At 44.1% G+C, this 20885-nt stretch overlaps 1 protein-coding gene across 1 annotated transcript in view; it reads right to left on the minus strand.

The window, feature by feature from the left end:
* Positions 1–20885, minus strand: part of CPXM2 (carboxypeptidase X, M14 family member 2) — a 126280-nt gene that overhangs the window by 44362 nt on the left and 61033 nt on the right. The window contains exons 5-7 of the mRNA XM_081955729.1: positions 17876–17960; positions 14281–14431; positions 6948–7036 (exon numbers count right to left, since the gene is read on the minus strand). Coding sequence (XP_081811855.1) covers positions 6948–7036; positions 14281–14431; positions 17876–17960 — 325 coding nt within the window. The remainder of the gene's footprint in view (positions 1–6947; positions 7037–14280; positions 14432–17875; positions 17961–20885) is intronic.

Consider the following 20885-nt stretch of genomic DNA (forward strand, 5'->3'; position numbering starts at 1 on the left):
AGATTTAGCAGTATGATTGGTTTTTGGTTGCGCTGATTGGACAGGGAATTTAGTTCTTTGTTTTTCTGTTTTTAAATTCCATACGCTGTAAAAGAATGAAGGGAATTAAATCTTCCTCTTTACTAGCCACAACTGGCTAGTAATCAGAACCACATCAATGTATTTAATTTATAGACAAAACCACTCTGATAAATGCTCAGATATGTTAATTACAAGAGAGAAATCTGAAGAATATATTATGTTTTTACCTGTCCTCTTTATGTCGTTCCCAAGCTATATCCATATTAAATTGCTAACATTTTCCCTTCCTAGAATTTTCCTGCAATTTCAGGGTCTGCTTCTTTCTTTCTTTCTTTCTTTCTTTCTTTCTTTCTTTCTTTCTTTCTTTCTTTCTTTCATGGTTGCTTGCTTTTAGTCTAGAGAACTGCAGGACTACATTTTTAGCACAACATTAAAAAATGATGAAAAAGATTCCCATTTTCAAGAAGAAATATTTTCCAAAGTTTCCAAAATTTAAAATAATGCCTCATCATTGTAGAAAATTATAGGGCCAATCACCACTTAGAGTCTGAATCAACAGGAGCCTTCCAAGTCTTTTCTTTTCTTTTCTTTTCTTTTCTTTTCTTTTCTTTCTTTCTTTCTTTCTTTCTTTCTTTCTTTCTTTCCTTCCTTCCTTCCTTCCTTTTTTCTTGCTTTCTTGCTTTCTTTCTTCTTTATATAAACCAAGTGTTGATCCATTGGTTGAGACAAGAATTGGTCAAATGTTGAATCCTGGCATTGTGCACTAAGGAAGTGTGGCTGGTCCAAAGTCACCCACCTGGTGTTCATGCCTAAGGAGGAACTAGAACTCAATCTCTTGGTTTCCAGCTGATGTCTCAACCACTAGACCAAACTGCTCTCAGTTTTCTAAAATATATCGGCACACATAGACACACACAGAGTGACACATATAAATCTATAAAAGAAGTATCTGATATTTTACTATATATTTGAACTAGTTCCAAAACTTCTTTTACCTCAAAATGCACATTTCTAAACCTATTTTAATACTTTTTGAGTTACAGAAAAGTATGAAGGCTGGTAAATGACTACATTTAATTCAAATTTCATCCAAACTGCCTACATCTTAATACAATTTCACTCTAATTTTTATTTTCAGATTTCTCCAGCATTCTGGATACAGAGCACCTATAAGAAAGACAACAAAAGCCAGAATGATTTTTAATAGATACATATGACTTTAAGATCAGACCATAGACCCTGCCACAGGTAACATGTACCACAATACAGAAGTACCCAGGACACTTCATGGTGGCTTTGATTCTGACTGGGCCTCTAAGATCTTTCATTTGACTACACACAGTTCTCAACTTACAGCTATTTATTCCGCAACTGTTGAAGTTACGACGACATTCAGTGGAGGTTGTGACCAGTCTTTGAAATCCCCTTCTGACTGGCACTCCTTGCACATTCTCACTTAACAATGGAAATTCCAGTACCAATTGCTGTTGTAACTTGAGGACTACCTGTAATTGGTGTTGCACAATCACAAGAGTTTCTCAGGATTATTCCAGGGAAAGAAATCTATGATGTCTTCATACCATTTTACAATTCCTTGGTAAACTACACTGCATCCAGATTTGGTCACCGCATTGTAAAAAAAAAAAAAGATGTTGAGATTTTAGAAAGAGTGCAAAGAAGAGCAACCAAGATGATTAAGGGACAGAAGGCTAAAACATATAAAGAATGGTTGTGGGAATTGGGTATATGTACTTTAATGAAAAGAAGGAGTTGGGGTGATATGGTAAGTGTTCCAATATCTCAGGGGTTGCCACAAAGAAGGAGTCAAGATATTCTTCAAAGCACCTGAGCGCAGGACAAGAAGCCATGGATGGAAACCAATCAAGGAGAGAAGCAACCTAAAACTAAGAAAAAATTTCCTGACAGAACAATTAATCAGTGGAATGATTTGCCTCCAGAAATTGTGAATTTTCGAACACTGGAAGTTTTTAAGAAGAGAGTGGCCAATGATTTATCTAAAATGGTATAGGGTTTCCTACCAGAGCAGAGGTTAGACTAGAAGAATTCTAAAGTCTTTTCCAACTCTGTATTCCATTATATGAACAATTGCTTCATGAAAAAGGCTTTTCTTAATTTTTACTAAGTATAAGCATAAGGAAAACCTGATGTCATAGTAACCCTGAACCACCTTAAGGGCAACACAGTATGTGCCGCCACTAAGCAAGACACTAAGCGAGACACCATCACTAAAAGCCCCCCTGCGGCAGCAGAGGTGGCTCGGGACGCCGAACAGACTGGTGAGAGCCGTCGGAGGGCAGAGCGGGGGCGGAGGGAGGCCCGAGACGCCGGAGGCCGATGGAAGGCCTCCGAGAGGGCCGTAAGTCGGCCAGAACGGCGCCCGGGCCAGGAGCAGCGGCTGAGGTTTGCTGAAGCACGGGGAGGCAGGCTGAGGCCGGGACTAGTTGCTGGAAGTCTGTGCTGGAGCCTGGCAGAAGGGGGAAGACCTGTGGCACCAGGGGCAGTGCAGGGCTAGCCCTGGAGACAGACAGGAGGCCCCTTACCTGGCAGGCAGAGGATCCATCGGCCTCTTGCCAGCTGCCTGCCATGGCTTGTGCCCAGGTGCCCCTCGCTGACCACCTGCTATCATCTGCCCGTCTGACCTCTGACATCCTGCAGACTTCCTGCTACTTATAACTGCTCCCAGATGACTTTTGGCATGCACCTGCCAGATTACCCCTACTATCTCTCCCCCTCTCACCCTCGCCATTTTTTACACTGCATCAACTATTCACCACAGACAATCTGCCCTTTACCGCCCACAATGGACCGCACCCTGGCCTCCATCTATTATCCATCTACCAACCGTCCACCTGACCAGCATAATATTTCTCCACCTAGATGTGACCGTGGACATTGCTTTCCTCCCACTCGGAATCCTGGCTTATTGACTTTTAACATCAACAGCACCCTGACCTTGTCACAGCTTTTATCACCATGTATTCGAGGTCAGACTTGCTCCTACTGTGGGAGTCCCCCCTCTCGCAGGCATGGCCCTTTGCCCTCTCAGGGGCCCACCTTGATGATGGGTTTGTTAACCCAGAGAGGTGGAGGAAGCGCAAACTTAGGGGGTTTTTAACGAAATGTTTTTTATCTTTTTTAGGGGGCTCCAGGGTGGGTGGGTGGGTTAATCAGACCAGGAGGGGGACCAGTGCCAGGCGAACAGGTGAGGTCAGGAGGGAAGTGAGCAGAGTAGGGGGGGAGGGAGAATGACACTCCAATAGAGGGTTGCTTTATTACAACGGTCATGGGGAGGGGTGGGTGCGAGGATAGAAGAAGATCTCGTAGTCGGTTGGGAGACCGTGGCTGTTGGACACGCCCGGTCGCTTGTACCAACCCCCGCAGCCTAGGTGGCCAGGACCTACAGAGCCAGGGCCTGAGGCTGATGCTTTGCAATGCAAGGTCCGTTGTCAACAAGGCCCCCCTCATCAATGAGTTGATCTCGGAGCGGGAGCTGGACCTTGCAGGGATAACGGAGACCTGGTTGGGCCACGAGGGTGGTTTACCCCTTGTGGAAATGTGCCCACTGGGTTTCCGTGCATTCCATCAGCCACGGGCCCTGGGTAAGGGTGGTGGGGTGGCGGTGGTTATACAGGAGGGTCTGGAGCCGAGAGAGTTCACTGTGCCACAGATATCCGGGTGTGAGTCCCTTGGTGTGAAATGGGGCCCAGGGAGGCAGTGGGGCTTGCTGATTGTATACTTGGCTCCTCGCTATGCATCAGCAGCCCTGCCCGAGCTCCTCGAGCTGATCTCAGAAACGTCAGTTGAGACCCCCAAACTTATGGTTATGGGGGACTTCAACCTGCCGTCGACGGGGGAAGCATCCGAAGTGGCTCGGGAGTTCATGGCTTCCATGACAGCCATGGACCTGACCCAATTAATTCAGGGCCCCACACACGAGGGCGGTCACACGCTGGACCTTGTTTTTGTATCTGGGCAGTGGACGAGTGATCTGGGAATAGGGGATTTGGTTGTTACCCCCCTGTCATGGTCAGATCACTCATCTCTCCGGCTCGACTTCCCTGGCGCTACCCCCCACCGCGGGGAGGCGGAACCAGACTGTCCAAGATGGTTCCGCCCCAGGTGCCTGATGGAACTGGATAGATTCCAGACGGAGCTTGGGCCACTTCCTGTAGCTCTGACCCACTCTCGGACGGAGGACCTAGTGGCCGCCTGGAATAGGGCGGCTGCTGGGGCCTTGGACCGGGTTGCGCCTTTGCGGCCTCTCCTGCGGCAACAAACCACCCTGGCTCCTTGGTTTACCCACAGGAGACGCCTAGAGAACAGGTGGAGGTCCTCGCGCTCCGAATCTGATCGAACACAGGTAAGAGCCTATTCACGGACCTACCTTGTGGCATTAAGAGCGGCCAAACGTAGACATTGTGCCGCTCTTATTGCGTCCGCCGATAACCGCCCTGCTGCCCTGTTTCGGGTGACCCGCTCCCTCTTATCACAGAGGCCGCGGGAAGCCCCTTTACAGGGCAGAGCAGAGGAGTTTGGGGAATATCTGCAGGACAAAATCGCTCAGATCCGGAGTGGATGGGCCCCCTTCAGTGGACCGGAGGAGTCATCAACAGCGAGTCTTGAGAGACCATTCTGGGAGGAGTTTGACTCTGTTGCCCCCGAGGATTTGGACAGGTTACGTGGGCAGATGCGAGCCACTACATGTTTATTGGACCCGTGCCCCTCCTGGTTGGTACTGGCATCCTGGGAAGTGACACGAGGCTGGCTCCTGGGTCTAGTGAACGCTTCATTGGGTGAGGGGTCCTTACCGGGCGCCTTGAAAGAGGCGGTGGTGAGGCCCTTACTCAAGAAGCCTTCCCTGGACCCGACGGAACTAGCTAATTATCGTCCTGTCTCCAACCTTCCCTTTCTAGCGAAGGTTGTAGAGAATGTGGTGGCACAGCAATTCCCACGGCATCTGGAAGAAACCGATTATCTAGACCTGCGCCAGTCCGGTTTCTGACCCGGTCACAGCACGGAGACGGCCTTGGTCGCGTTGGTTGATGATCTCTGGAGGGCCAGAGATAGGGGTTGTTCCTCTATCCTGGTCCTATTAGATCTATCAGCGGCTTTTGATACCATCGACCATGGTATTCTATTGCGCCGGCTGGAGGGGATGGGAGTAAGGGGCACCGTTTTACGGTGGTTCAGCTCCTACCTCTCCGACCAGATGCAATGTGTGTTGGCAGGGGAGCAGAGGTCGACCCTGAGGTCGCTCACTTGTGGGGTGCCGCAGGGGTCGGTCCTCTCGCCCCTTCTGTTCAACACATATGTGAAGCCACTGGGTGAGATCATCCGTGGTTTTGGGGTTGGATACCATCTGTACGCTGATGACACTCAGCTGTACATTTCCACCCCAAACCACCCCAACGAGGCTGTCGAAATGATGTCCCGGTGTTTGGAAGCCGTCCGGGTCTGGATGGAGGACAACAGACTCAGGCTCAACCCCTCCAAGACAGACTGGCTGTGGTTACCGGCACCTCGGTTCAACCAGTGGACTCCATCACTGGCCATAGGGGGCGAGCAACTGCCCCCTGTGGAACGGGCGCGCAATTTGGGCGTCCTCCTAGATGCCCGGCTGTCGATGGATGACCATGTGGCAGCCGTGGCAAGGGGGGCGTTCCACCAGGTTCGCCTGGTGCGCCAATTGCGCCCCCTATTGGACCGGGACGCCTTACGCACAGTCACTCATGCGCTGGTGACGTCTCGTCTGGACTACTGCAATTCTCTCTACATGGGGCTCCCCTTGAGATGCACCCGAAGACTACAGCTAGTTCAGAATGCGGCCGCGCGGGCTATCATGGGGAGTACTAGGTACTCCCACATAACACCTCTCCTGCGCGAGCTGCACTGGCTGCCTGTGGTTTTTCGGGTGCGTTTCAAGGTGTTGATTACCATCTTCAAAGCGCTCCATGGCACAGGACCTAGTTACCTGCGGGATCGCATCCTACCACATACCTAGTTACCTGCGGGATCGCATCCTACCGCATACATCCCTGCGACCAATTCGCTCTCACAGGGAGGGACTCCTCCGGGTGCCGTCCACCAAGCAATGCCAATGGGCGGCGCCTAGGAGTAGAGCCTTCTCTGTGATGGGCCCAACCCTCTGGAATGACCTCCCCCCCGATATTAGAACTACTACTGACCTCCGCTCCTTCCGACAAAAACTTAAGACTCACCTGTTCCAACTAGCTGGCCTGGCCCATTGATAATTCCATTCATACCTCCTGGCAAATATTTTTACCCTGGGATAGTTTTTAGGGGTGTTTCTAATGTATTTTTAAATTTTTAAAATTTTAATCTAACTTTAACTATTGTACAGTAAACTATTGCTACCTCCTCCAGCCCTATATTTATTTTATATTTATATTATGTATATTCACTGTTTTTAATATGACTGTACACCACCCCGAGTCCCTTCTGGGAGAGGGGCGGTCTAGAAATTAAATAAAAGTTAAAGTGTCATTCTCCCATGTCAGTGTTTTTTTTGAAGTTCCTTATTGAGAAAGAGCTAGAAAAAAAGTCTGTTTTGAAATTGAAAAATTTGCAATAAAGTAGGTGGGAGAATTATTTTGAGAAATACTTGACTAAATTATGTTCCCAGTGGATTACAGGCAACTAAATTTTTGACGGTTTTCTAAAGCAGGCTTTAAATCAACCGATCAGTAAGCGCATCCAATTATTTTAAAATGGAGCTTAATGGTTATAACCTAAGGCTATATAACCGAATAGCCCATTAGTATGATTTAAACTCTCTGCATTGTCTTTTCCCCCCTCACATTTCTTCAGGGTAGCTATTCCCAATGCCACTTTATTTCCTGCTTAAGGAACTTTATACACATTTTCTTTTCTCCTTTGCATCCTACCTGCCTCATTTCTTTGTAATTATGATGCTTGAAATCTAAGTTGTCTGTGGTAGTCATTTCATTTCTTCTGTGATAATAATTGTTTGGGTCTGTAATTAAAAAAGATAAATATTTTTCAGAAAGAAAGAATAATATTTTTGACCATGATCATATACACAACAGTTATTGAATGATAATAACATAGATCTTGCTGTAATAGTGAGCTGATTAGAATAGTCAAAATGGTAATTAAAAATCCCTACTCAGACTGCAAGTGACAATTCAACATCCTATCCCATATTTTATTTTATTTTATTTTTGTTTTAGAATGAATAACATTGTTCTTCAGATGTAAAATTCGTACCTATATTGAAACCACCAGAATCTTTGTTATAATCCACATCATGTTGTTTATATGTGCTTATCTATGTATTTTATTTGCATTAACATTTAGCTTAGGAAAATATATCAGAAGCTAATATTAGATACATTTATCCAGTACAAGGATGTTTATATGCCATGTATTCAGAAATAAAATGAACAAAATTTTCAGTGATCTGTGAAGTACAAAAATAGACTTAGTTTCTTCTAGGGATATGTTATTATTTAATCATCAGTTAGATCTTTTACATAATTGGCAATGGCATAGAGATGCAACTTTATATGACTAGTCCACTTTACAGTCTCTGATTTTTATTCTCATTCAATATTTTTATATCTTTTCAATGCCAATATAAACTAGAGATAACATAGTAGTTGATAGGAATAGCGCTTAGATTTATATACTGCTTTAGAGTGCTTTACAGCCCTGTGGAAGCGGTTTACAGAGTTAACCCCCAACAAGCTGGATCCTTGTTTTACCAGCCTCGGAAGGATGGAAGGATGAGTAAACCTTGAACTGACGAGACTCGAATTGCCAAACTGTTGGCAGTTGGCAATCAGCACAATTAATCTGCAATACTGCATTCTAACCAATGTGACACAACGGCTCTGATACAGATATATCACCTGCTATACATGGTATTAAATCCATAGAGGATCATTTCAAAATGAGAAATCTAATTGGGCAGCTTGCATAATGCTTACATATAAAGTTGTTTCAGAAAGTGAATGGCATTAAATTACAATAGTAATTTTCACTATAGATCAAGGACTGGGGTTAGAAATTGAAATCTACAAACCTACAGAACTAATCATTTACTTAGGTTCTTTCCAACGTCAAGAAAAATAAGTTGAGAAAATACTGAAAACCAATGAAATGCAGATCCAGGTAATCCTCGACTTACGATCTCGACTGAACCCAAAATTTATGTTGCTAAGTGAGGACATGGTTGTTAATCTGGCTTCGCCATTGACTTTGCTTGTCAGAATGTGGTAAAAAAAGTGATCACAGGAACCAGGGACACTGCAACCATCATAAATATGAACCAGTTACCAAGCATCCAAATATAAATTGCATGACCATGGGGATGCTGTGAATGGTCATAAGTATGAAAACATGGTCATCAGTCACTTTTTTCAGTGCTGTTGTAACTGCCAACAGTCACTAAGCGAACTGTTGTAAGTCGGTGACTATCTGCATAGATCCTTACAATCAGGACAATAATTTTTGTGGACACTGTTGTGGAATAAATAGAGTTTTTTTTCCCAGAGTTGCTTTAACAGAGACCTGGGTGGCATATATATTTAAATCAATCAATCAATCAATCAATCAATATCCTTTCCAGGCTACTGCAAATCCTTGTCTTATTCTGTATCTATTTGTAGAATTTTAAAAAGCCAAGAAATAATCTGAACAACAAGTATGTAGGTACTTTCTTTAGTTTCTTCATGTATTATTAACTCTAATAACGTTATCGCAGAAAAAAAATCCCCTTATAACTTATGAAATAATTTCTACCTTCCCTTTTTTTAAATGATTCAGCACGTAGATCAATTTTTTCCAAAATTCAGAGTACTGGGCAGCTGCTAACCAGTGCTTTTTTGGATCTGTGTCCAATTCCAAAAAGACAAATGGCACAATAAAAGATGAATGTCTTGGCTAGCTGGGCAAAATGGAAAAGAGAAAAATCCCTACTTTGCTCTGTTATACTGTATCTATCATTTCGTGAGATCATATCTAAGAAGTTCTCAACATCCTTATTATGTTCTCTGGGTCAAATAGATTCAGCAACTTCACTCGCTGGAATAATAGCAATAGCACTTTCATACTGCTTCATAGTGCTTTGCAGCCTTCTCTAAGCAGTTTACAGAGCATATTGCCGGTGTTAGATATTAACATATATCGGAGGAAGTCTCCTCTCTGGTCCGCTGCTACAGCGGGAAACAGGTATTACTCTGATTGGTCAAGAGGCGTACCCGAGTACTATAAAAGGGGAACCCTCCGACCACAGAGCAAGCTGGATCACTATTACTACTAATAAAGAGCTGTTAAGTCACTTCGTGTCCGCAGTCTGTTCTCTCGTTGCCCAGATCTAACATTGGCGACGAGGATGGGATCGAGAGACAGATAGGACGAAGAACGCTACCTCCAGAATCTCCGGATTTGATCCAGCCCAGGAATTCGGCAGAAATTCCGGCAGCCATCTCAAGCCACCGCAGCGTGGCAAATTCAAACGAGAGAAGATGGCGATGCATGCTCCCCCCGCTCCATTCAACCCAGAGAATGACGAATGGGAAGCCTTCATGATTCGTTTCGAGTGTTTTCTCGAAGCGAATGAATACACGGGAATCACCGACGCCCAGAAGAAAAACATTTTCCTCGGCTACTGCGGAAAAGAAGTATTCAACACGGCCAGAGACCTCACCGCGCCTACTCCAATACAGGCAGTATCATGGGCGGCGTTGCAACAGGCTCTACAGACTCATTACGCGCCAAAACCTTCCCGCCATGTTTGCCGCCAAGCGTTCAACACGAGGAACCAGAAGGCGGGAGAGTCTATCAACCAGTACGTTGCAGCACTACGAAAAGCAGCCACACATTGTGGATTCAGAGCCCTGGATGAGCAGATTATGGATCGACTCGTTAGCGGGCTGAGAGACATTTCCCTACAAAAGCGGCTGTTAGCCAAAACCAATTTAAGCCTACAGATTGTACTCGAGGAGGCAAGAGCTTCAGAAGCAGCAGACAGATCAGCGGAGACAATTCAACGCGGGTTCAACACTGGCCAGCCAGCGCCAAGACACACCAAAGTTCACTACGAGGACACAAGCCCCGACTACGAGGATCCCGAGTTCGAGGACAGTCACCTGATGCGGAGCAGTCACGTGAGGCCTGGGGGGAGACCCGGATTCCGTTTGCCGCCCTGCGCAAGCTGCGGAGGGAATCACCCCAGGTCTACTTGTAGGTTCAGGAACGTTGTTTGTTCGCACTGCAACAAACTTGGGCACATCGCACGAGTGTGCCGGAGCGAAGTCCCTGCCTCACGGCAGCCACCCATGTACCGCCAACAGAAGCCCAACCCAGGGGCTTGGCGAAACCAAAAAGGGCGCCCAGAGAGAAATCCACAAGTGTTTACCCAGAGAGAAAACTCCCAAAGAGCTGAGCGAGCATATCCCCAGAGAGATTACACACAAGGAGCTGAGCGAGCGTATCCCCAGAGAGATTACTCACAAAGAGCTGAAAGAGCGTTCTATCAAGACGCTCAACGAGAGTATTTTCAGGATACAGATACTGAGATAGAGTTGACCCAGAGAGAGGAGTTGCGAACGTATCTCACCACAATAAGTCAGGTCCGCCCCAAGCGGCCAAAAAGGCTGAGAGTCACAGTCCTCTTGGAGGGCTCACCTTGCGAGCTAGAAGTTGACACAGGATCGACCCTGACGATCATTTCATGGGCATCCATGAAACAGGCTATCCCTAGCCTCAGAAAGAGCCAACTACGCGTTCCAGACGTCCTGCTACGAGACTACCAGGGGAACCAAGTCCCCATCGTGGGCCAAGGCATATTCCAAATCTGTTTCAAGGACATCGTAGCCCAGCTGCCCGTGACCATCGCCAGCGCGCCATTACAGAACCTTCTGGGGCTTGATTGGTTTGAAGCCCTGGGGTTAGAAGTCACCGGAATCAACGCCGTAGAAAACAGCAGCGCTGAACAGATTTTTAAGGAGTTCGAGGATGTGTTCAGCCCCGGTCTTGGTAAGTATGTGGGCAAACCAATATCATTTAATTTAGACCCCAAAGTGGCGCCAATCCGACTTAAGCCGAGACGAGTGCCTTTTGCACTCCGCCCAAAAATAGACAAGGAAATAGATGAATTAGTAGAGCAAGGAGTCCTTGAGCCGGTGGATCACGCGCGTTGGGAAACCCCCATTGTGACCCCAGTCAAACCAGACGGATCAGTCCACATCTGTGCGGACTATAAATGCACAATTAATGTCGCGCTACAACAAAGTGCGTATCCTGTGCCTGTAGTACAGCACTTATTGCACTCGTTGGTGCTAAATTAGACATGGCACAAGCTTACCAGCAGCTGCCCGTAGATAGCGCCACAGCGGAGGCCCAAACTATAGTGATGCATAGAGGGGCATTCAAATGCAACCGGCTGCAATTCGGTGTGAGCGTTGCTCCAGGTTTGTTCCAGAGCGTCATGGAACGGCTTTTGCAAGGGATACCGGGAGTCGTCCCCTATTTCGACGACATCTTGGTGTCCGCTGCAAACAAGGAGCAATTAAATAAAAGAGTCAGAACTGTTTTGGCCAGAATCAGAGAGAAGGGTCTCCGCCTTAAAAAGGAAAAATGCCAAATTAACGTGCCCAGCGTAGAATTCCTGGGATATAGAATCGATGGTCAGGAAATATACCCCACTTCAAAGAAAATTAAGGCGATCCAGGACGCCCCCACACCACGTAACCAGACCGAGCTGCAGGCCTTCCTCGGACTACTTAACTTCTACAGCGTTTTTCTGAGACAGAAGGCGACCGTTGCTGAGCCGCTACATCGACTACTCCAGCGAAACGCACCATGGAGATGGGGACGATCCGAAGCAGCAGCTTTTGCCGGGGTAAAGCGCCTGCTCACCACTGACTCGCTGTTAGTCCAATACAGCCAGACACTACCGCTAGTATTGACCTGTGACGCATCACCCTTTGGAGTCGGCGCAGTCCTTAGCCACAGGATGCCAGACGGAAAAGAAGCACCCATCGCGTTCTACTCTAGAACTCTTTCATCGGCCGAGAGGAACTACAGCCAGATGGACAGGGAAGCGTTAGCTGCGGTAGCTGGAGTAAAACGTTTCCATGAATACCTCTACGGCCGCGATTTTGAACTAATTACTGATCACAAACCGCTGTTGGGACTTTTGGTGGGAAACCGCCCCACCCCGGTCTCCCTTTCTCCACGCATGACCAGGTGGACTGTTTTCCTGGCTGCGTACTCCTACAAGTTAATTCATCGACCGGGCTCCACTCTAGGACACGCAGACGCACTCAGCCGTTGCCCACTACCGGACCTGTTGCCAGACCCCACTCCCGAAGTACCGGTGTTGCTCATTGACTGTTTGGACTCAGGACCGGTTTCTTCCTGCGACGTTGCAAGGTTCTCCTCTAAAGACAGTTTAATAAAACAAGTTCAAACTTGGGTTTGGAGGGGGTGGCCGAAGGGAAACGTGGGCCCAGAATTCAAAGTGTTTTGGTCAGAACGGGACGAACTCTCAGTGTTACAAGGTTGTTTATTGTGGGGGGATCGAGTTGTTATTCCTTATGCTTTACGAAAAAATGTGTTAGATGCATTACATGTCGGGCATCCGGGGATCGTTAGAATGAAGGCTTTGGCGAGAAGTTACGTTTGGTGGCCAAACATGGACAAAGAGATAGAGGAGTGGGTGGCCACTTGCGATCCATGCCAAGAATCGAGACCAGCACCCCCGGAAGCACCCGCCACGGAATGGGAAAAGCCGAAAGCACCCTGGTCGAGAATACACATCGACTTCGCAGGGCCAGTTCAAGGTCAGACTTTCCTTATAGTTGTGGATGCATATTCCAAATGGCTAGAGGTAGTCCTAATGACTTCAACCACGGCAGAGGCAGTCATTAAGGTTCTACGGCGACTTTTCGCCACTCATGGCCTGCCTGACCTCCTAGTCTCCGATAACGGGCCCCAATTCACGGCCATGCATTTCGAAACGTTTTTAGCAGGTCAGGGAATTCGGCATGCCCTCGTCGCGCCATTCCATCCGGCATCAAACGGACAGGCGGAGAGAATGGTGCGATTCGCAAAAGAGGCCCTCGCTAGGATGGGTCCAGGTGATTGGCAAACACGCATTGACCATTACCTCTTAATTCAGCATATTACCCCAAGCGCAACGACAGGTAGGAGCCCCGCTGAACTACTCATGGGCCGCCGTCTACGGTCTCACCTGGACCGTCTTCACCCAAATTACTCTGCCACAGCTCCCCCAGACTCCACAAGCAAAATTCGGTCTTTTAGCATAGGGAATTCAGTATACGCCCACAACTATGCAGGGGGGACATTGTGGATGCCGGCGAAGGTCATTGGCATCACGGGTCCACGATCGTATCTGCTGGAGCTGGAAGATGGGTGGAACTGGAAAAGGCACATCGATCAACTTCGGGGTCGCCTAGCACATTCAGACATTCGAACCGAAGACGAGAGTTTCCAGCCAACGGAAAGTCAGCCACTCGAGAGCCCCAGCATAGAGAACTACGACACCTGCGAACCCAGGTCGGAACAAGAGATCGAGCACGAAGCAGAGCAAACCCCAGACAACGCAACCGAGCAGACTCCGGAACGCCCTAGCAACGAAGGCACAAAACCTCCCGAACGGGAAGCAGGAAAAGCACCCGATCCTGCAACCACTTCTAACCAACCCGAACTGCGACGCTCCTCCCGAGCAAGACAAACACCAACGTATCTAAAGGACTATGTTACTAACCGCAATGTTCCGTCTAGGAGGGGAGGGGTGTTAGATATTAACATATATCGGAGGAAGTCTCCTCTCTGGTCCGCTGCTACAGCGGGAAACAGGTATTACTCTGATTGGTCAAGAGGCGTACCCGAGTACTATAAAAGGGGAACCCTCCGACCACAGAGCAAGCTGGATCACTATTACTACTAATAAAGAGCTGTTAAGTCACTTCGTGTCCGCAGTCTGTTCTCTCGTTGCCCAGATCTAACAGCCCGCAACAAACTGAGCCCTCATTTTACCCACCTTGGAAGGATGAAGGCTGAGTCAATTTGAGCCGGTCAGAATTGAACTGCTGGCAGTTGGCATAATTAGCCTAAAATACTGCATTCTAACCAGTGCACCACCATGGTTCTTAATAAACCCAGAGCTTTCTTTTTTATATGTTTTTTAATACTTTATGCCAAGTTTGGTCTTAAGCATGCCTTTACCTGGAAGAGGGCAGCCTAGGATCTCAAGTCTCATGCATATGTTTCCTTCCTCATACCAGGACTGAGGGTTTATCCGAATGTAACGTGCAACTAGGGATACTGGAAATTCATTAAGGACCGGAATTTCCTTTTCACTGTTGCCTTCAAAAAGCTATTTCAAAACAAAAAGAATGGACATAGTTAATAATAAAAGCTGAAACCAGTGAAAAGTTAGAAGAAGAATTAGTTGTTACATTGATCATCCAAGAAATCATTATTCCTAATCCTGTTTTCTTTAGTTTAAATGGGACCATTTTTTTGAGGCTAAATTAAAATGGATTACTGTGTTTGAGATAAACTTCCCTTCCTTGTCTTCCTATCTTCATATTAATTTGCAAGGTAGCATACTACTGCTTTGCAAATTTTAAAAAAAGGTCATCCAATCAAATATGTGTCTTTTGGTGAAGAATCTCTTTGGGTAGAGCACTGCACATAGCCTTCAAAAGTAATATTTGGGGCTACAGCTCCCTGTGTCACCAGCCCAATAAATATGAAATATGTGTATACAGTAGTGAAACAAATGGGAAACTTTTCTTTTAACATTGTCAAGCAAATTCAGTTTGAAAGTAGTCTATATTTTGGCCTTTCACTGATGACATGGTATCAATGAAATGAGAACCAGGACCACAAGCAGAGAGATGGTGATGGCATAAGTCCTTGTCTGAGTCTTAGATAACAGACCTTCAGATGGCACCCGGAAGCATCCAAGAAAACAATGCACATAATTTTTAGATATTTCAGAGGATGCTTTTATTGATATAAATCTACTTCAGGAATACAAACATCGATTAAATGCCTCATGCTTTGCACAAGACTATTTTTCCAGTTTGGGAAAAAAGATGGTATTATGCTTGTAATTATATATGAAATATGAGTATTAAATAAATATTAAATTGCAAAGGATATAGAAGGGAGCTGATGCTGAACCAACTTAAGCTATCTGGCAAGGAAAGGCTCAAAAAAGCTTATGAGTTTTAATAAAATGTGTTAGTTGGAAAAGGTACAGATTCCTGATCTCAAAAAGTAGGTCAAGCTAGGATAGATAGAGTCAGAGCTAGAGCAAAAAACAAATTATATCTAAAGTTATAAATTTAAAATACTCCACAGCCTTCTTAATTCTGTGACATTAGGCAGCTTTGGAGGAGGCTGCATGAAGTTTGCAACTATAGGTTGCACAACGTGCTTTAGATCTCTTCCAAGACTGCTATTTGCATTTCATCTATGGGGAAATTAACATGAAAATAAGTCAATAGAAGAAAAAAAATATATCCAGATCAATTGCAGGTAATTGACTCTACATACTACTGGTTCTTCTACTTAATTGAAATAATTGCATTTTCTCTTAGATGTTATATTAGTTCTATTAGTGTGCCAATTATTATAATAGGCATACATTTATATTCTACCCTTTGATAACTTCATGGCACATATATTTGTTCTGTTACAGTGAACGATGTATGAGTTGCCTCTCTTTGGGGAAAAATGTAATTGAATATATAGATTGACCATGATTATTCTTATTTCAAATAGTGCAGTGAGCTCATCATGAACAATACAGTATGAATAATGGAAGCCTAAACATCTATCCTGTTACTCCATTTTCTAGAATGTTCCTTTGCTTTCCCATCTTGAATATATGGCTAATAGAGAAGGTCCTCATGTAGAAGTATCTAAAAAAAAATGTACCGTGGTCAGAACCAATGTTCCCTCTAATTTTTTTTCGATGTGAGCAGAAAAGTATAGTGTTTGAGCGGCACATTTTCATGCCTGAGCACCCGAATTTTTTTCACAGATGTCACCTAAGACAACAACGAAATCAGTATTATTTGAAACTCAAAGTTATGTTTCTTCAAGGTACCCGCTTAATTCAAAGTGTTATATAATATCAGTATCACTTAACAACGCTCCTGCTTAGCAACCAAAAAGTTGGCTCAGAAACTCTGGCATTTGAAGCATGCAACTCTTAAAGCTGTCAAGTTACAAGACCCTTGCACCCCTAACCCTTTAGGGAAAAAAACCCCCAGGGGTCTTCAAACCTGACAGCTTTAAGATTTGTGGACTTCAACTCCCAGAATTTCTCCTCCAGTCCTGTTGGCTCAGGAACTCTGGCATTTGAAGCATGGAAGTCTTAAAGCTGTCAAGTTACAAGACCCTTCCACCCCTAGAAAAAAAATGCAGAGGTCTTCAAACCTGACAGCTTTAACACTTGTGGACTTCAACTCCCAGAATTCCTCCTCCAGTCATGTTGCAGCGACGTCATCTGCGTGGATCTGCTCCATCTCTGCTTTCTTCATTGTGGGCAGGGCTGCTGCTGAAGTTGCCGACGAGTTGCCACCAGAATAACTGCTGCTACCTCCTCCTCCTCCAACAGCACCACCAGATTTGCTCCTGAGCTCAGCGCTGGGTAACCCGTGCCCGCTCCTCCTCCTCCGTGCTTTTGAAGAACCATGAGGCTTTTTTCCCCCTGTTCCCTCCCCGCCTTCCTACTGTCTCCCGCAGCCTCATGGCTCTTCAAAAGCACGGCGGAGGAGGAGGAGGGGGCAGGCAGGGGTAACCCAGCGCTGAGCTCAGCTGCTCCGAGCAGAGGGGAGGCGCCGCTGCCATGCGCGGAGATGCCGGCTGGAGCTTTGCCGGCTTCATCTCAGCCGCAGCGCCGGGCGGCAAATCCGGCAGTGCTGCCTGTTAGAGGAGGAGGAGGAGGAGGTGGCAGCAGTTCTTCCGGTGGCGGGGGGGCTTTGGGGCTTCACAACTAGCCTCAGTCGCCCCGTGCTCCTCAAAGCAAGTCTGGGGAAGTCCTTTGCAGGCGGCCCGTTCTAGCTGCCTGCAAAGGACCTCCCCAGCTTCCAAAGCCTGTGGCAATAGAAATCACTGCGTGGCAGTTGAAAACTGCTGCGCGGTGTTTTCTTGCCACCTGCGCGCTAGCGCAGCCGCGCACCTTAGAGGGAACGTAGGTCAGAACATAAATTCACCATTTACAAATAGTGCAAACTGTAACATTGGCACTGGCTTTGAAAAGTCTGGAAGTATTGCATTAGCCATAATAAAACTTACAAGGAAACTGGAAAATACACATCGTATTCATAAAATGTTATTACTTGAACTGGGCTTCTGTGGCAGGCACAAGACTTAATGTGCAATCCAGAAATCTTTGAGTAGCCTAACCTTCACTTGAGAGATTTTTTTCCTAACAAATGTACTTGTATTTTTGAAATTGAGATTTTTGAGATTCGGAAGATTTTGTGAGCTGCTTTAGCTACTTGACCTATATGGAAGGTGTATGCAATGATCTTCAATAGCGAATTTCAAAATTCAGCATCCGCTTTCAACTATAGGTTGCACAATGTGCTTTAGATCTCTTCCAAGACTGCTATTTCAGACAACTTCTTAATTTCAGCAAGATCTGGTTGATTATATCCTTTTTGATCATTTCATCTGGCTAGCTTTTGATGGTTCTCTAAAATTTGATGAGGTGAATGGTGAAATTAAGCCATCTTATTGATAGGGATATGACAGCTGAATGGGAATAAACAGTTAAGATATTGCTTGGGACACTAACCATGTCTCCAGAACCATTTTTGACAGTGATCCATTCATGACTGTCATTGCTCACCATAACTCGGTAAGATGTTACCCAGTCACTCCTAGAAAAAAAACAGAGGATGCTTTTCTTAAATGATTATTAATGCATTTTATCTGCTTTCTAAAGAATATCAAAGCCCACCTTATTTTGCAGTGCATTATTTTCAGTTTGATGGGACAATTATAGTTATTTAATTGCTTGCTTCCTTAAGGATGCTTCTATTTATATATCGGTTGGCAGCATTTATATATCATCTGCTAGTTCTTCGAAAAGAAAAAAAATAGAACTACAAAATTAACAACGTACAACATGAATGGAATACATAACACACAGATTCTAGTAAGTACAGTGGTACCTAGGTACTTATCACTAATTGGTCACGGGAGATACAATGAATGCCAAAAATGATGAGTACCTAACAATTTTTTGCCAAAAGGCATATGTAGTGTACAGTGGTGGGTTCATATTGGTCCAGACCAGTTTGGCCAAACCGGTAGTGGTTTGGTGGCCTGGGTCACTGGAACTGGCAGCAACTCAGGCCTGCCACACCTCCGAACCGGTTCTCTGGGCGGCGCCCTAGGCAGCGCCATCTTGTTTTTCAGTTCTGTGCATGTGCAGAACAATTTTAATTGCACTACAAATGCGCATGCAGCATGTACTTGAGGGAACCGGCAGTACTGCCTGCCAAAACCCACCTCTGGTAGTGTGGCACAAGGTAGCCAACACCAATGTTCTACCTTGTGCGTAAAGTACAAAACGAACAATGAGTACCAGGACCAAATTTTTGTATCAAGTATGAAATGTGATGAGTTTCAAAGCAATTGAGTACCAAGGTACCCTTGTATTTAAAACATGTTTCAAAAGGGGTGATAAAAAAAGTATTCTGATTTTTTTTTTTGCATGAAAGGTACCAGGTAACCTTCTCTGTAGAAGAAATTTCACAAACATCTTTGAGAATCACGCACCATTTCCTTGATTTAAATTGTCTTTTGAGTCTGTCATTAGCCATTGAGGAAATAGAAATAAGTACAATCTGTAGATTCATTTCATGTTTGTTTCATGCTTTCATACACTGTCTATACTCCAGCTATAAAGGTCAGGTTCCAGGGAAATCAATTTAAGTCCTATTTGTACAAACACGTTATTTATTTTTCATTCATATGGAAATTATTTTTATCTAACATTGAGAATGCATACTTTAACTGGGGAGAGGTTACTAACAACAATATTTATCAAATGTATAAATTTCAAATGTAGACATGCCATCTCTTTTTTGCCTTATGTTATTCTTTGCATATAATAAATGATATGCGTTAAACATTAAAAAAACTTATTGTATTATTTGTGATCGTGGGATCTCAGGTAAGTAAATTAAGGCTAATTTTAAAACAAATTATTAAACTTTGATCACAGAAAGTATTATTGATCATTCTTCCCACTTTTAATAAAGTGTTACTTTATAAGCAGAAAAGAAGTACACATTGATAATCCAAGATTGTAGAGTTGTTTATTTCCCAGCATGAATCATCTTTAATAACCCTCACTCAAGCACAATACAGTTATAAAGGTCAATCTTATTTTCCCTCTGTAATTCAGAAGCTCAGTCACTTCCTTAAATCATAGTGATTTTTATAACACCATGTTCATTTCAATATCAAGCAAAAATGGAATACTAACTGGACAGGCCTGTATTCTGTGGTTAAATGTACCAATATATATTTCCAATTCATTGGAACTAGAGTGGCTTTTTTGGAACTACTCACATTATGTTATTGTAAGCAATGTTTTTAAGATTTTAAGAACATTTGCTACTGATTCAAAAGTACATAATATTCCATCTCATCATTCCAAATTCTCATTCTAGAAAATGACTAAGATTCACCTGATTATTTCTATAAGGTGATTTCTCCTCTACTATTATAATAACTTGGTATTTCCCTCTTCCCATCAACATTTAATAAAATAATAGAACAATAGGACAAATATTATTCTATTATTATTAATAGATTTGCAAGGGGGAAAAACAGAGTAGTGAATTTGTATTTAAAACTGGAATGCTTTTCATAGACTTTTAATCGTTGTCATGCAATATTCTAATTGCAATAGCCAATATCCTTAAACCTTTTATTCATCTCCTATTTGTGCAAAATTTCCAAAGAAAAGACAGCATGAAATTATTATTTCAAGGGGAAAAAAAAGATTAGCATATCAGGTCTTTAAATATAAATTAATAAAGCCACTAGCAATTCCAAATTTTCAAAGAAAGTCAGTGAAGAGTCATTCCTCCCTTTTCACAAGGTTGAAAATTATTGTCCTACCTAATAGTACAAAGATAAGACTTTTTAGTAATAATTTTGTTTAAAGTTTTAATTAAAAGTAAAAGATAACTCAAACTAAAGAAAAAAGAAGGAAGTTGCTTTCTTCACCCGAAGAAAGCAACTTCCCACCCTCATTATAACTAGTAAACAATGTATTCACATTTTCTTAATTCACAAATTTTAAACTTTTCATTGCAGAACTCATCTCTTAACTACAGGCAAATCAATACATAACATTTTTCTCCAAGTTGTAATGCAGCTCTTAAAAAAAACATAAATTAAAATATAGAGTATAAAACTCAATGTTCCACATCTCAACTTTTAGTTGTAAAGGAAAACTCCATTTAAAAGGCAAAAAGTGATCTGAATATCTTACTATAAACATCCCCCCACCCCCACCCAAAGATTAACATTGCAAAGCAGGACTGCTACAAAGATATGACTTTAAAAGCAGTATTACAGATTTCACCAATTTGGTACCACTAGACATCTGAAACTCCCTTCTTTCATCTACAACCATCCCTGCTGACAGTAGTGGAAGTCCAGTACCTTTATCAAAAATAGGAAAGGTTACAATATTGCAGCCAGCAATATTAGAGGGGAGGAAATTAGCAAGTGAACCCAGTCTAAAATCTAAGTAAAGCAAAATCTAACTGTAAACTATGAAA

This window comes from Natrix helvetica, assembly GCF_964273705.1.
Source record: "Natrix helvetica genome assembly, chromosome: 5".
Lineage (NCBI taxonomy): Eukaryota > Metazoa > Chordata > Lepidosauria > Squamata > Natricidae > Natrix > Natrix helvetica.